General features: G+C 47.8%; 8 protein-coding genes across 8 annotated transcripts; 1 reads left to right on the forward strand and 7 right to left on the reverse strand.

The window, feature by feature from the left end:
• Positions 1 to 13: 13 nt before the first annotated feature.
• BO87DRAFT_461336 (putative arsenate reductase (Arc2)) lies at positions 14 to 627 on the reverse strand (the record flags this gene model as incomplete). Its single annotated transcript, XM_025629082.1, has 3 exons — positions 422 to 627; positions 255 to 369; positions 14 to 192 (listed from the first exon to the last, which is right to left on the reverse strand). The coding sequence occupies exons 1-3, from the start codon at positions 578 to 580 to the stop codon at positions 14 to 16; spliced, it is 453 nt and encodes a 150-aa protein (XP_025477049.1). The 5' UTR covers positions 581 to 627.
• A 636-nt stretch (positions 628 to 1263) lies between these two features.
• Positions 1264 to 3221, forward strand: BO87DRAFT_442206 (FAD-dependent oxidoreductase). The gene is made up of 8 exons (XM_025628034.1): positions 1264 to 1735; positions 1787 to 1830; positions 1877 to 2082; positions 2132 to 2401; positions 2454 to 2586; positions 2702 to 2838; positions 2891 to 3019; positions 3069 to 3221. The coding sequence occupies exons 1-8, from the start codon at positions 1470 to 1472 to the stop codon at positions 3165 to 3167; spliced, it is 1284 nt and encodes a 427-aa protein (XP_025477050.1). The 5' UTR covers positions 1264 to 1469; the 3' UTR covers positions 3168 to 3221.
• Positions 3222 to 3279: 58 nt separating this feature from the next.
• On the reverse strand, positions 3280 to 4391 carry BO87DRAFT_378905 (SDR family oxidoreductase). The gene is made up of 3 exons (XM_025623901.1): positions 3939 to 4391; positions 3522 to 3868; positions 3280 to 3470 (listed from the first exon to the last, which is right to left on the reverse strand). Exons 1-3 carry the CDS (start codon positions 4372 to 4374, stop codon positions 3426 to 3428), a joined length of 828 nt encoding a protein of 275 aa, XP_025477051.1. The 5' UTR covers positions 4375 to 4391; the 3' UTR covers positions 3280 to 3425.
• Positions 4392 to 5158: 767 nt separating this feature from the next.
• Positions 5159 to 6095, reverse strand: BO87DRAFT_418063 (uncharacterized protein; the record flags this gene model as incomplete). The annotated part of the gene is made up of 2 exons (XM_025626858.1): positions 5159 to 5924; positions 6089 to 6095. 2 exons carry the CDS (start codon positions 6093 to 6095, stop codon positions 5311 to 5313), a joined length of 621 nt encoding a protein of 206 aa, XP_025477052.1. The 3' UTR covers positions 5159 to 5310.
• Positions 6096 to 6502: 407 nt separating this feature from the next.
• On the reverse strand, positions 6503 to 7303 carry BO87DRAFT_389144 (uncharacterized protein; the record flags this gene model as incomplete). Its single annotated transcript, XM_025624884.1, has 1 exon — positions 6503 to 7303. The coding sequence occupies one exon, from the start codon at positions 7301 to 7303 to the stop codon at positions 6503 to 6505; it is 801 nt and encodes a 266-aa protein (XP_025477053.1).
• A 1570-nt stretch (positions 7304 to 8873) lies between these two features.
• Positions 8874 to 9770, reverse strand: BO87DRAFT_418064 (F-box protein; the record flags this gene model as incomplete). Its single annotated transcript, XM_025626859.1, has 1 exon — positions 8874 to 9770. One exon carries the CDS (start codon positions 9768 to 9770, stop codon positions 8874 to 8876), a length of 897 nt encoding a protein of 298 aa, XP_025477054.1.
• An 815-nt stretch (positions 9771 to 10585) lies between these two features.
• Positions 10586 to 11617, reverse strand: BO87DRAFT_399383 (F-box protein; the record flags this gene model as incomplete). The annotated part of the gene is made up of 1 exon (XM_025625436.1): positions 10586 to 11617. One exon carries the CDS (start codon positions 11615 to 11617, stop codon positions 10586 to 10588), a length of 1032 nt encoding a protein of 343 aa, XP_025477055.1.
• Positions 11618 to 12648: 1031 nt separating this feature from the next.
• On the reverse strand, positions 12649 to 14165 carry BO87DRAFT_122917 (uncharacterized protein). The gene has a single exon (XM_025617976.1). It carries the CDS (start codon positions 13907 to 13909, stop codon positions 12845 to 12847), a length of 1065 nt encoding a protein of 354 aa, XP_025477056.1. The 5' UTR covers positions 13910 to 14165; the 3' UTR covers positions 12649 to 12844.
• Between the last annotated feature and the right edge of the window lie 914 nt (positions 14166 to 15079).

Below are 15079 nucleotides of genomic sequence, written 5' to 3' on the forward strand. Positions count from 1 at the left end.
CAAACTAGTCAATCTATGCAGTCCATGCAGATGCGGCGTACTCATCCATAAAATCCGTGTATTCTTTGCCTGCTGCCACCCATCCTTTAATACCCCCTTCTAGCACAAGACTTCTCATCTGAGTGTCTTGTTGCTGCTCAATGTAGTCGGCAAACCAACTCGCAGCTCGCACTCCACGGCCCTTCGATGAACCTGAGTCTAGTGAGCACACCCCACCGCTCTTCAATGAGAGGAAGCAATAATATATAACATACCACAGTACCAGATAACCTTTGTAGCCTGGCTTTGGCTGAGAAGAGAATAGAGTGTTGGGATTGCAGGGTACAGAGTCTGGGCTGGGAGATTGATGGATCCTCGGATGGTACCTCCCTGAAAACGCATGTCAATTACATTCACCTTTTATCCCGATCTACTAACTTACCTCGAAATCCGTCCGACGTAGGTCTATTAATAGGAAATCACGTCCGGGCTGTCTACCTGAGCGAAACCATCCTAGTACCTCCTCGCGAGGGATACTGATTGCCGTGCTCCGGGGTGCGGGATAGGCTGCGTGCCAAGGAACAGTAGCTGTAGACATCATGGGTTAGTTGTGACTTGTTAAATAGTAAAATGTAAGGACAATTATTCTATTGGGAAGAATCCCAACCGACTGTTCATACTTTAGCTGTGGGCGTCTTCTGGTTCGGTGGAGCCAAGATCGCCAAACACAGCGTGAATGCTCCGTTGACCAATCAGCATCGGTCAGTGACATTCCAGGGCAACATCCGGTCTGAATAACCTCGGTTTGCTGGACCCATTCTCCTAATATTTTGATCTTCCCAAAATTTTGAAATAGGCAATATTCTGATAAACTATGTTTGTCAGGGAGTCCTATGAGCTTACTGGATGATTCATTCCAACTCGATGGGCTACTGATGGTCTTGTCACGGTATGATGCTGCTACTAATGTCAGATCGTTCAAGTTGAAATGTTTTGTGACTCGCGGTATATATGCGTGTAGACGCTGTCTTTCACAATTTCAGGATCAGAATGAGCGTCTTGGTGAAGCAATTGAAAATGCTGCTCATGATTGAGTGATTGCGATGCCAATACCCGCAGTCTCCTTAATTCCGGTCAGATCGTTTAGATTGGTATATGAAATCGGTGTTTATAACTATCGCAAATTATATTGCAACACCTTAACATTACCATTAAAGCAGTCCATCGCGGTTCCTGAAACCCGGACCACAACCCCGCCTCTCCACGCCACAACCAACGCCAATCACGCAATTCCATACTATGATTGATAATGACAATTCCCTGTCTGCCACCTTATCGAACCTATCATTGTCTCCAATTGCCACGAACCTAGCCAAATGCATAAAGGTGGCAGATTACTTAAATGCGGCCGTTATCCGTAAGATTGTCGAACAAGACCCGGACGTGCATTTCGCTCCGAGTACCAAAGTTCTCGCATTCGGCCACACAAGATGACTTTAGACTCGGGATCTCCAGCTAAGCTGCGGGTTGCTATAATTGGGGCCGGTCCAGCAGGCCTTGGAGCGGCTATTGAATTTGCCAAACTACCCTTTGTTGAATTACGTGTTTACGAGCAGGCCCGGGAGCTTCGGGAAGTCGGTGCAGGAATCAGCATTCAACAGAATACGTGGCGCATGCTCGACCTATTTGGGGTGTATGACAATGTCGATCCAAAAGACTTGTTTCGTCCTGCAGATGGACATGCAGTTCAGCATCGGTGGGTATTCTGCCTCTTAAAAAAGGACATGACTGAGCAATTGGCATGTAGAAACGGGAAGACTGGGGAGCTATTGTTGTCAAAGGGACAGGAAGGTATGGACCCCCAAAACTTGAATTGCCTGGCATCTGACCGTATCAGGCACACCTTCTCGCTATCTTCATGCTCGCACGCTTCGCTCCGTACTTCAACAAGCCCTGCTGAAAGGTGTTGACAAATCAAAGCTACGACTGTCAAGTCGACTGGTAGAAGTCGCCCAGCTTCCCTCCGAAGCATTCTTCCTACGCTTTGAAGACGGCCACACCGACGAGGTGGACCTTCTTGTTGGAGCTGATGGTGTCCGATCAGTCAGTGACCAACCCCTGTTCAACACTTGACCCGTCACTCACATTTTAGGTTGTCCGACAATTCGCCCACCCCGAACACCATCTTAAGTACATCGGAACCACGGCGTATCGCGCACTCACAGACGCCCGCGACATCCTAAGCATACCTGGGATCCCGGACTCCGTGACCTTCTGGCATGGACCAGCCGATCGTCTGTACACCTGCAACTTGAACAACAATGTTTATGAGATTGCCGCGCGAGTTCCCCAGACCGCGGAGACTGCTCCTGTGAGCTGGGGACAGGATGCGAGTGTAGAGGAGTTCAGCTGGAGATACAAAGTATATTCCTTTCATGCAAATCCGTATACTCTCTGCTGATCATATCGAGTAGGACTTTTCACCCGCTCTTCAGAGCGTACTGGATAAGATCAAGGTTGTCAAGAAATTTGCCCTTTTCTCCGGTCCACGGTTGTCGAGTGTTATCTCTCATGGATCGATCGCACTTGTCGGGGACGCATCGCACCGTATGTCCTCATCATTCTCTGAGTTTCCCAGATGCTAACCATATACAGCTCTTTCCGGTGCATTCGGTAAAGGGTGAACATCTAAACTAGTGAGAGAATTCACTAACTTGTTTAGGCGCCGGCGCCGGCTTCGCACTCGAGGACGTCTATGTACTTACCCGCGCCGTGAAATGGGCACACGAACGTGGACTGCCAATACAAGACGGACTGGAACTGTTCGATATAGTTCGAGCTCCACATTATGCTGCCATGGTAAGCACCCCCAGGAAAGTATATGAGCCTACATTTACTCATGATCTTGTAGTATGACATTTTGGATGGTTATGGGAAATCGGATGTGTCGGTGAAAAAGACGAACGATTTCAATGAAGCGGTATCGATAATTGTTGCGAATAAGTGGGATGACGATCATGGATGGTTGTATCGCTATAATGTATGCTACCATTGGAGATACTGGTTGAATATGCTGACTTTAGTCATAGGTTGAGGAGGCGTGGAGGGAAACTTACGAAGCCGAAGATGCTCGGCGCGCAGCGGTAGAGCAGTCGGGTCGTGGGGAAGATTTGAATTCTCGGCTGTAGATACATCCATATTCGGATTTGGTTGTGGGATAAGACAAAGTTATTAGAAGTAGACTGATAGAAATGATATAAATTCTTCTTGAAAGGAGATATGTCTAAACATGACGCCCATTTCCGATATTCCATGTTGATTGATCGTACAGCATATATGCCCCTGCAATAAGTCTTGGTTCCAAGTCACTGATTGAATAATAGAAAACTCCCCTACAACACCAAGAACACCGTAGCCTTTATAAGTTTTGCTACCTCTTCCTCACATCAACCCAGCTTGTCCAGTCCACTCATGTGATTCGTCATCATATCCTATACTGATTTAGCAAACACTCACCCATTGACAGCAGAGGAGATACATACTAAAACCCACGTCGGCATAAACGACGTCAAAAACCACCCAATGGAGGCCATCTTCCCCCTCCAAATAAGCCCAGTCTTCCCACCCACCAAATCATCAACCACCCGACGGGCATAATCGGAGCAAGGCATGGTGCCGCCTGTATTCGCTCCCGTCGCAATATCCATTATCTCCTTCGTCGCAGGCGCATACCTTGATCCCTCCAGATTCAACTCCGGTGCGCGAGTCCAGAGATTCGACCCCACGACACCAGTCATGATGGTCACGACTTTGACGTCAAATGGTGCGAGCTCATGGCGTAGACCCTCGCTATATGATTTCAATGCTGCTTTTGAAGATGTGTAGAATGCTATCTCACGGATTAGCCAGATCATCTTCACCAACTCCTGCTCACCCCGTAGCGGAATTCGAACACAGACCATTCCACGGAACCGTCATGACCCCACCCATAGAGCAATGATTCGCGATAACTCCCTTGGCTGCAATGATCATCTCGGAGAATGCGTTCACCATTCTCACAACACCCCAGAAGTTGACATCAAAGACCTCTCTGGCTTTCTCGATATCCGTCTCCAGTGCCGGAAACGTAAGCGGGAGACCGGAGTTGTTAACCAGGTAGTCGAGCTTTCCGCCGGTAAGCGATTTCACAGCTTCCACAGCGGCAGTAATATCATCGCCAGAAGTCACATCTAATTTGAGAAGCGTCATGTTGGGATACTTTGACAGATGGGACATTTTCTCCTCGGAACGGGCAGTCGCAATGACGTGGTGGTTCCGCTCGTGGAAGGCCTCGGCTAGGGCGGAGCCGATACCGCCTGCGCTGCAGCCGGTGATGAGAACGGTTGGGAGGGACATGGTTGGTTAGTTTGATGAAGTTGTGAGGGACAAATATTAAATGGAAAGGATCAGGGATAATGGGGTTTATAAAGCCAGAGCAAGGAGGAAGGAGGTAAGCTTACGGGTTGTGGGGATCTCGTATCCGGGCAGAAATGGACCAGTGGTTTACGGATCTCGTGGGTTCTATTAATAATAACGTTATCTTATCGGGCTGAACGGGGAATAGTCTGTCATGTTGCGGTGAGTTGGCTCATTTGGGGATGATGGAAAATTATTATTTCAGGGAGCAAATTGTTGTTATGGATTGTTTAACTTGATTTTGAAACTTATGGCTGAGGTGGGTTTCAGTTTGTTTCTTTTCCAGAGATTTTGTCCGCATTTATGACTAGCGAGCTAGAGGTGGACAACCCAAGTAGCGATCAAGGAGATAAGTAAGAACATCCTAAATAATTCAGGCCAAATTCTGTCGAAGCACGAACCGCTAGACCAAAAACGATATATCGCGTGGTTCTAGCCAGGCGACGGAGAGATATGTGTCCCAACAAATTCTATATTTCTGACATTTACGGAAGCCCTGTCAAGCTATCCTGATCACCTAGTGCCTTGCTTGTCTATGACCCGCGGCACCAGATGTTAAGATTTGGCCAGAGCTGAAGTATCCACCGATAATGATAATCGAAGCCGTTAGACACCTTGATTCATTTATCCTACCGTGTTCATCACACACCATGATATCACTTAGCTTGTAATCAACTGATAATTACGGAACAACGTTTGATTTGAAAACTTTCCACATGTTTCCCCGAAAGTATCAAATAGTGACATCTTGGCCAGGATGGACAAAATTCAAGACAATGCAAAACAACAGTATCATGGCTCCTCACAAAGTATGCTTTTTACATCTCCCCTGCAGCAGAAAACCATTTCAGAACTAAAAAGATGTCCCTGAAGCTATCATGGCCGCCTGGTGCCATTCTGCACCCAGTTCCATCCATTTTCTCGAATATAGTTCAGACACTGTTCAACTTCACAACTATCAGAACCATCAAGCAGATCATAGGTCTTATCATTGGCAAATAAAGGCGTGAGTGCTGGTTTGTCGTATCTCCAGAATCTGACGCTGGTTCCAATTGCCGTGGCTGCAAAGATTCGCGTTATTCCACGGATGTGCCCCAGGCAGTAATCCAGTAGTTGACCCTCTGCTGATTCCCACTCGGACGGAGTGTCCTTTTCAGAGCTTCGACACTGCACAACGAATACTAGCTTTTCGGATGGAACAGTATCGTTGCGCCGAGGCCCTGGGGAAGGGTCAACCATGGCGATTTGTAGCACGATGCAATCAGGCAGTTTGTCATCTCCCCAGACTACCTCATTGCCGGCGACCTTGAATCCCGAAAAGAGTGGAAAGAAGGCGATGCATGCGTTCGTCCAGAAGATGCTGACAGGCGATACGGTCGAGTCCGGTTTGATAGCGGTGAGCGCGCTGAATAGAGTGACGTGACGGAAGAAGACGGATATGGGCTGAGATGTCATATTGTCGAATGTAGATTTTGATGGTGCAGGATAATCTATCCAAATCGTGAGAATCATTCAATCAATGTTAGGAGTTCTATGGTGCGAAGAGGGTAGGAGTTAAGGTCCCGCGCTAAAGCCCCACCTGCCAGGCTGCGGCTGCCGCTGCCGCTCTGCACGCGTTGATGTACACGAATGTGCATCTATCATATTTGCTTACTCGTCATGTTTACTGACCAGTGTCTGCTGTCACTGAGAGTTCACACCATGTAACCTCTGTCACCTGACACGATGCTTATGACTTTACTGGTGATTGTTTATCATTAAACAGCTGCCTATTGGTTTTACATGTTATAGTTTCGTATTATATATCCTGGAAATAAAGTAACGTCGGTCATTCAATCATTTTTTTTGGTGGCCCTCTAACGGCCTATTGTCCACAGTGAGGTATTGTTCCTCATGATTCTATCAATATGGCCGAACAGTGATAGCCAATATGATAATATAGAAAGTGCATCGTGCTTCTCCACCCACCACCACAATTCGTCAATATTAGACCGTGGTATGCCTTCTTCTCCACTACCAGATGCACGTCACAGATGCCTCCCTTGCCACAGACATGCCCTACCCCCATCTAAAGTCCCCGAAGGTTCGGCCCCCTCCCTTTATTCATAGCCTTCCACTTCCCAAACTTGAAATCATCCAAAAGCTGCTTCAACAACGCTCTTCCATTCCAAATCCCAACATCAAACATCCAACTTCCCATCCTAAACATCTCAAACCCCTCGAGTTTTTGGGTACGCCTATACATGCACACCAACCTGGTCCCATACGCCACAGCGCACCAAGGCTGTCCTGGACACTTACTTAGCTGCCCCAGTTGACTTGAAGTCCGATCCCAAGTACCCTCGCGATGGTACTCCTCAGCCTCCTTGCACAAGATGATAGCCATTGGAGAAGAAACTGGTTCGGTCCCAGGACTGGGCCAGATGTTCTGTTTGACAAGGCAGTAAACGATACGCGTACCGTTGATCTCAGCGGTGCGGAGATCGTGAGCGAACTCGCCGTTTGGTGGGTAGATCTTGACTAGGACTTTGTGCCAGAGCTTCAAGGTTTGTTCTTCTGTAAGGGCCTGTTGATTGGGTGTGGACCTGACAATGTCCGCCAGAGGGTCGGAGGAAGTGGAGGAGGGAGATGGAAAGGAGGGGGGAGGGCTTGTTGTGGTGGTAGAGGGTTCCAGGGTTGAAAGCCGTGGAGACGCGCCGGTGAGCATGAGTGGAGGTAAGCGGTTTTGCATGGCGCGAGGAGATGAGTTCTTGCCTCCTGTATGGCGGAAGGAAGTGTGATGGTGAAGGTGATGAGGTACAATGTTGGGTATGGTAGTCTGGGGAACGCTTCTGGGGATGAGTGGGCTGAGGGGCTGTTGGTTAGGCATTGTTGACAATTTTCTTGACAATTTTGTTGGACATGGAAGGGGGCTGATGTTGGACAGTCCATGGCAGTTATATCTTCTCTTATGCTTGTGGGTGTTTATGTCTGTGAAGGTCACCAATGGTGTCTAGGGAGGAGTGGTAATCGTTGTTTTGTAAACTTCGAGTGGGAGGATCCATGTTGTGTTGGCTGAACTTTGCCTACACCCGTCTAACTTGGCTTTAGTTTTTCTTTCGTGATGGTGTTGTTTATCGGCATGCTAAATAAGCAGAAGTGGCGCCTATTTGGGATGGAAAGTTTGTTTCTAATGTATGGAAGGTCCCATGTTCAATGTCTTATTTGGGGTTATAACACATCAGTCACTTTCTTCTAGGGGGTGTGGATGACAAAGAATTTACAGAACACATGCTGGGTGCTTAATAGGCACTACCCTGTTCACAATATCGCTAAATAAATGCCCAGAGAGGTTGCGTTGTATATGGTCATATAATGGCTTGGGGCTATCTATAACTTGGTTATGCTGAATCCTCGGTCTAATTCAATCGGACTCGTAGACTCGGTTGGCAATTTTCCTCGCGTCTTGCCCGTGGCTTTTAGAAACATCGGCTACCCAAAGGCAACAGGATTGATCCTCGCGTATAAGTCCATCTTGCTATTCTTCTTCCACATTTTGAGTGGGGATTTTCAATCTTGTACCCTCCATGTCAGAAAGGTTTTCCAAGGTTGGTATACCAGTTTTAAGGCGCCATAATTGATAGAGCAAGACTTTCTCTAGCAATTTGGGGAGGTGCAGCACCTTAGTTGTCGCGTTCATGTTGCTGGACTTATCACCTCGAATACCTATGGAATGTGAAGAAGTCACTCATCTAAATTTCTCGGCATGTCGAGACGATTAAGTCTATGTAGGATATTTCCGCTCTTCACAACCAATATCTGCAGATTTATAAACAATGGTATGTTCCACAATGCAATATACTATTCCTTTTGACGAGTGAAAGAATCGATAACCACTTGTCTACTTTGTGCACAAGAAATCAAGGAGTCACATATCGTCAGCAAAACCTAGTGGAACAAGCTACAGGCCCTCATTTCCATTTATCAGTGTTCTTAATAATGGCTCATGAGGTAGCTCCTACAAAGGAATTGAATCATTCACCCTCTTATTGACCTTTTCTACCACAGATCACGTGAACATTTCTCATAGCAGTAAGCCCCAGAAGAAATCGCCGGATGGTTCGTCTCTTCCGAGCTGACCACTCCTGACCTAGCTGTGATAGAATAAACGATGTGTATTCAGAGCAGTTTACGATCAATCATATCGAGGACATGAGGACGCATTCCAATGTACTGAAAGCGAGACTGTACGCCAATATCAAAGACGGTAGCCTTTTGTTCTTTTTGACTGTGACAGTATAACTTCAGCAAAGTGTAACGTTGATTTCAGCATCGATCTAAGATTTTATTGTGCACATATCTATCTAAAAAGCAACATGTTCAGCAAACATCTGACTCTCCCCGTACATGGGAACCGCCATATACTAATATAGCCCTGCTGAGCATCCATCAGTAGTCTATCACCAGTCAACATGAGTGTTATAGTAATCGTCGACCACATCGGTCCAGGAGAGGAATCTGCTCAGCTCATCATCATTAAGGAATTCAGCAAAATCCATCTTCGAAATCCCAGGATAAATCGGTTTAGTGTCAATACGCGGTGACATCAGCTGGCTTGGATTCAAGATAGCAATCAGTTGCCAACGTGGTCTGCCACTATTATCGACCGTCTTCTTCCAGAACACAGTGAATTCCGGCGACTTGGAATGGTTCATTAGCGATATCATCGCCTCCAGGAATCCGCTGAGATTCATGCCGTTGGTATCACTTCTCAGAAGACTGTGCTCCCTGTTCAAGTCGACATGATCACTGATCCCCGGCCCTGGGTCCTGCCTCCTCGTGTGCAGGCTAACAGCTTCGAGCACAACAGGGACAGTCGATGGCCACATCCGTCGCCATGATGCCTTCTCGTATAGGACGATTTCTTTCAGCTTGGCATTCTCAAACCATGCGAACTTCCCGCTTGGCCCACGTTGAACGAAGTAACCCCCAATGTTTCTACAGTAGTATCCAGGACAGAACCACTTCTTGAAGAAAGGATTAAGCGCCGGCTCTTCATTATAAGAGGCCGAAGACTGCTCGAAGAACAGAGCCCGTCGGATGATAATGGACCCCCTCATTATGGACTGCCAGGATCGACAGACCTGCTCCATTCTCAGCAAGTCCGCAAAGCCGAGTCTGATAAGTATCATCTCCAGAATCTCCGGAATTGCGAGTGCCGCTTGCGCAGCCGTGTGTCCTTTGTCGCCGTTATCGTCTCCCGGGATTGTTTGGTTTTCCGTCGGGTAGTCGGGGTCTGAGGATGCATCGTCCCATGCCACGCATAATGGACTTTTCTGTTCGTCGAGGACGTCCATTTGGGCTATGCGTGGTATGTTCTGATGCTATGAGACACTCTAGGAGAATCTAGAGCATGACAGTTCTGCAGAGATGTAGGGGAGACGAGCGTACTTATACTGTCTCACAATACTATCAGCTTGTTGTCACATCGACGCTTTGCTCGGAAGCATTGTCCGACTGTCGACGTAATCCGAATGTGACTTCCCATCATCCCATCAGTGCATCATGGCCTGGTTCCGGGCTTTGCAATACCCCTACTTATGTCATACACATAATCAGATACCTTCTACATGATGACAGCGGATATTGGATATTTTTGACTGGATTCTTCATTTCACGACGTTACACAAACTGCTGTCATCACTTGATAGGCTGGATTGAAAGTGGTGGCGCTGCCAAAGGATTTGCTAAAGCTAAGCAGATGATCATTTCTTAACACGGGGGTGGAGCGATCCGGAACGAAACATGTCCTCGTCAATTGGTTATTTCCTGCGCCATGTCAGTGGAGCAGAGGCATGTCGCTGTGGCCTTCTGCTCGTCCAATTTTCTATTGGCTGGAGGCATATCCCTTCTTGCGCAAAGCAAATCAATCCTATCTTTCCGCATGTGCAAAGACGTTATCTATTTGTAGCATTGCTTTAGTAGCCACAGCAATCATGACTATTCCATGAGAGAACTCAAGCATTTCGCTTCCAGTATAGCCAAGTCCTCATTGCACAGTCCTAGAGTGTACTGTTACCACTACCAACTACCCAGCATCACCAGCATACCCAGCACCACCGGTGGAAGACAGTAATCTAACCAAGACTATATATACCCCAACCCAATCATCTCAAAGCGGCGTATGAGTAGGCACCCAATAGCAATCCGGCCTCTCAAAGTACTCCCTCGCCTCATCCCAAGGCCACTCCGTACCACTATCATCCTCATCCTCAACAGGCCGTATTCTATCCTCGTCATTGGGCGTATATTTGTTAGAGTCGTAAGTTCTAGTCCCATCATCATTAACCCACTCCCACTCCCCCCTATGCGCAAATTTCGGAGGCTTATCCGGGCCATAAAACTTCGAATCAAACTTATCCATTTCATACTGATTCCTCATCCCCAAATACTGCCCCGCCGTTGACTTCATCCTAACCGGCGGCTTCACCCTCACAAACGTAAACTGACGCCGATCACACCACCCCAGCATCCTCTCCGGACTCGCACACACAAACGAGCACTCATACGGCGCCCTCAGCCTTCTCTTCTCCTCATCACTAACCCTCTCCTTCCAGTTATTATCCCACTCCCCGCTCCCCTCCCTCACAGTCCTCCACTCTACCGCCATCCCATTCGTCGGCCAAAACCCTATCTCATGCAACAACACATCCCAAACGAGCTCCATCGTCGCTCCCAGCACCGGATCCTGTCCGGCCTCTTTATCATACATCAGCAGATTCTTCGCTGGGTTTTGATCATCCCTGACCGTCTTCCGGACTACTTTGCGCACCCGGCACGGGATATTCATGGGTCTCATGCGTCGCCAGGAGGCTTCGGGGCGGAAGACGGCCTTATGGTAGGCTGTGTCGTCACCAAGGCGCATATGCTGTATGTCTTCCGGCATGAAGATTGGGGAGGTAGGTTTGGTGAAGTCCGGGGTGGGGAATAGCACTGGGAAGAGATATTGCATGAGTGGGTTGAAGGCTGGTTCGGTGGGGTACGGGTGGACGAAGTCGTAGAATAATACTGCTCGGAGCGGGCTGCGCGTGGTGATGAGTGTGCGCCATTGGCGGCAGACGAGCTGGGCGCGCATGAGGTCGAATGGGTCGAAGCGGAGGAGAATGCACTCGACTAGTTCGACGATGCTGAAGACGGTGTCCATTTTAGTGGTGGGGGTGGATGATGCTATGAGCTTTGTGGATGTGGTTGGTTCTTGGGTAGCCATGGTGGTTGTGATCGAGTCTGTTGTGGTCATTGTGGTAGATGTAATTGGTGACTTGCTTTAGGGTTGGGTTTGTGTAACGTAGTTTGTGCTTTTTTAGCAGTGTAGAATCGTTGATGCTGTTTGGATGGCATGCAAGGATGGGGTATATATAAGTGTGACACAACATGAATGGTATGGAAGAAGCCCTTGTGAGTAAGGATATATTATGTACAAGTTCAATAAATTGAAGTATGTCGTAGCCATTGTTGGTGCTGCTCATATTTAAGGTTTGTCAGCTTTATGCTCTTTGTGTGTATATCAAATGATCAATGTATGGCGGGAACATCCTTTGTCGAGCATAAGTATTGACGAGAAAGAATGTCTTTGTATGCAGAATACACTTACATTCTACGCATATGTCATGTCGATGCATGTTACTTTCCATCGTTTTCTATTCCACAAATATCTCATCATTCTTACAGCTACAAAGTAGTATGAGCATTATCTCAGTTCACTTTTACAGCTAAAGCTACAGTTAGAATAGGGATACAGTAGCAAACACATAGTGGATACTTTCAGTTAATTGCATAGCGTAAACCGGGTATCTCATCGTAGTCAAGTCATCTATATATAGAAAAGGCGGGGTGCTCTGCTTCAGCCGCGCCAGATCATCCAAGGTGAGCCACCTCGATGAGACAGGGGCCATGGAGTTCACCCCATACCCCCATAACAGCCCGATGATGCTTCCGGCAACCTTCGAAAAGACAACAGTGTTATAGTAATCGTCGACCATTCAATATTGGCCCACCATCAGTAGCCCATGATGAGACAACGGGAGTGGTATAGTACGTGTCGATCCTTCTCGTCCAGGCGCAGAACAGTCCACTCAGCTTCACGAGGCACGTCAAGACACAATAGCATGTCGCAGGAAAGATTGAAAAGACGGTTGAAAGTCATCATAGATTTGACTCACGCTTCTTGATGTAGAGGCTATCAAGAAGTAGAGAAGTATAAAATTGCTCCACACGAGGAAGCGTAACTCTCCATCGGGAAATAGTACCCATTACATGAAGCTCTCAACACAAAATTAACCTCAGGTACTACCCCCATCTTTCCCCAGACTCTCGAAAGTATAACCCGGCTCCACACGAGGAAGCACAATCCTTCACCGAGAGGTAGTACCCATTACATGAAGCTCTCGACACAGAATAATCCTTGGGTACTACCCCCTCCTCCACCTTCATCCTTCCCCAGATTCTCCACAGACCACAGTGCCACCTCCCTAGCAGCATAGCAATCCTCCGCACAGTCATGTCCCTCTTGGACCTCCTCCCCTTTCTGAATCTCGACCCCACAGCAGTCCCTTACGATATCTCGTAGGCGACAGCTCCTCCCTCTCCTCTCCCCCTTCATAAGAAGGTACGTATCCACGATTCTGTCATGCACGATGCCCAACACATCGAGGTCGAAGTTCAGACTCTGGCCGACCAGAATCGCATTCTGGTCGACGAAATCCCACACACGGGCCCGTGCCCCTTCGTACCCGTTCACTGTTCTTCCAGCGGCGACGTGCTGGTCCATGAGTTCGGCTGTCATCCCGCTCCATTTCGTCTTCCAGTCGGAGACCGGCTCGGTAGGCAGCACAGGCTGATCGAGGAGGAGTTCCCCCGTGAGGACGTCTACCAAGCTGACTTGGCAGAGCTGGGTGCGGCCCGTGATGTCGGTTACCATTTCGCAGTCAAGGGAGACTGCGAGGCGGGCGGAAGGGTTGTATGTGTCTGGGGTTTGTTGGAAGCGGATGTTGTTCTTTGTTGTATCCGGGGTGATGGTGTAGTTTGCTGCTTGGAGGGTTTGGATCGTGTGGCAGTTGTTGGTAAGGAAGTCAAGGGCTTTGGTTTGCTCGGCTTGGGTGGTTAAGGTTGTCCAACGGGAGGGTGCAGTGTATGTTGTTGTTGTTGTTGGTTTTGGGTTGATGGTGATGGTGCTTGGTTCGGGGGATGGGGGGTTTGAGGGGATAAAGATGCCGCTGTCTCTGCGTTCGATGTGGCTGGTGTCGGTAATAGGACAGTAGTCTGTCGTTGTGTCATATGGTATATCCCTTTCGATGTGGGTGGTGTTGGACATCTGACAGTAACTTGTCGTTTCGTCATATGGTATACCACAGGGCAATGGGTGCCATATGGGGGTGTCTATATCGATGGTGATATAGTAGTAGGACAGGAGTTCGACTGGGATGTAGAAGGTAGTCATTTTGGCAGTTGAAGGTGATAAATAGAATTAGTTGTTTGTTGGTGGTAGATTATTAGGTGCTTCGTTGGTATGTTGGGATTTCGTAGTAGTAGAAAGATTGTAGTAGATGAATGTAAACGGACAGTCAGGAGTCTAGAAGGTGGTGTCTGGCACCCGTTCTTATAGTCCATGTTATTAGGCTGCGTAAGAGCACATCATCACATTCCTCCCTCTTCAACTATTGGACGGTCCAGAAAATCTATACGCGCCGATGTTGTCAGTTTTCCTCATCAAGAATGTGGACTGGTCATGGTTATCTGATGTTTATCTTAGGCGCCGAGCTAAATATAGTAACCCCGTCGTTGCGGCGCTAACGTACTGTGAAACTCTACCCCGGATGTTGAAATAGACAGGAACACCAAGACTGGCCACATTGATTCCAAAGGGCTTCAGAAAGGGAGTGCTTTGTGGTATTGGTACTTGCTGATAATAATGATCTTTCTCTCCAGTCATCCAAGATCATGTGCGACACTATCACGTTATCATCTGACAGGTCGACGGACCCGCACTGCCATGAACTATCATCGGAGGTCCCGCTGTAGTGTTGCGGGTGAGGGCGAATGTATTCGTCTTTATTGTTGGCTTGCGCCTCTGGTGATATTTCTCTAGAGCTTTCCGTACGTTCTCTCTGGAGTATACCGTAATCCAATAATTCGCGCTGCTAAAGACACCCGGACACATTTAGCCGGTCAGCGAGAGACAAACATATCCAGAAAGAATTCAAGGTCTGCTGCTCTCTTCTCTCATTATTATTATCCACACCAGTATATATAGCGTCATCCAGAGTGCAGTGTGCGAGTCGGAGATGAGTCGAGCAAATATGTCCTCTGAAACACAATCCTCTTATAGACAATACTGATGTCCGCCCCAGAACATAAAGGAAAATTGGAGGAAGTTCACCAGCGTATAAACCTCCCTTAGACAGCTCTCTTCATCATTGTCCAGAGCGAGTCGTGATTCCTTATCAAAGTGTCTCTGGAATACGGCCTGAGAAATATCCCAAAGCCACGACCTGGGTTATTAGTACATGTGCCATCCCATAAGAACAATAGAGGATAGCATGTGTGATATTGCTGGCCCTTGCAAGATTAAATATACCTCCTGGTATTCTTTCGGAAGTATCTTCCAGCA

This window comes from Aspergillus neoniger (assembly GCF_003184625.1).
Source record: "Aspergillus neoniger CBS 115656 unplaced genomic scaffold BO87scaffold_28, whole genome shotgun sequence".
Lineage (NCBI taxonomy): Eukaryota > Fungi > Ascomycota > Eurotiomycetes > Eurotiales > Aspergillaceae > Aspergillus > Aspergillus neoniger.

Bases quoted from the DNA above. Each gene is read 5' to 3' on its own strand.
- BO87DRAFT_122917 (XM_025617976.1), bottom strand. From the start codon at position 13,909: ATGACTACCTTCTACATCCCAGTCGAACTCCTGTCCTACTACTATATC.
- BO87DRAFT_442206 (XM_025628034.1), top strand. From the start codon at position 1,470: ATGACTTTAGACTCGGGATCTCCAGCTAAGCTGCGGGTTGCTATAATT. The intron at 1,831-1,876 runs GTATGGACCCCC...TGACCGTATCAG, and splicing joins GTTGTCAAAGGGACAGGAAG to GCACACCTTCTCGCTATCTT. The intron at 2,083-2,131 runs GTCAGTGACCAA...CTCACATTTTAG, and splicing joins GAGCTGATGGTGTCCGATCA to GTTGTCCGACAATTCGCCCA.
- BO87DRAFT_378905 (XM_025623901.1), bottom strand. From the start codon at position 4,374: ATGTCCCTCCCAACCGTTCTCATCACCGGCTGCAGCGCAGGCGGTATC. The intron at 3,869-3,938 runs GTCTGTGTTCGA...TCCGTGAGATAG, and splicing joins CATGACGGTTCCGTGGAATG to CATTCTACACATCTTCAAAA. The intron at 3,471-3,521 runs GTATGTATCTCC...AAATCAGTATAG, and splicing joins TTATGCCGACGTGGGTTTTA to GATATGATGACGAATCACAT.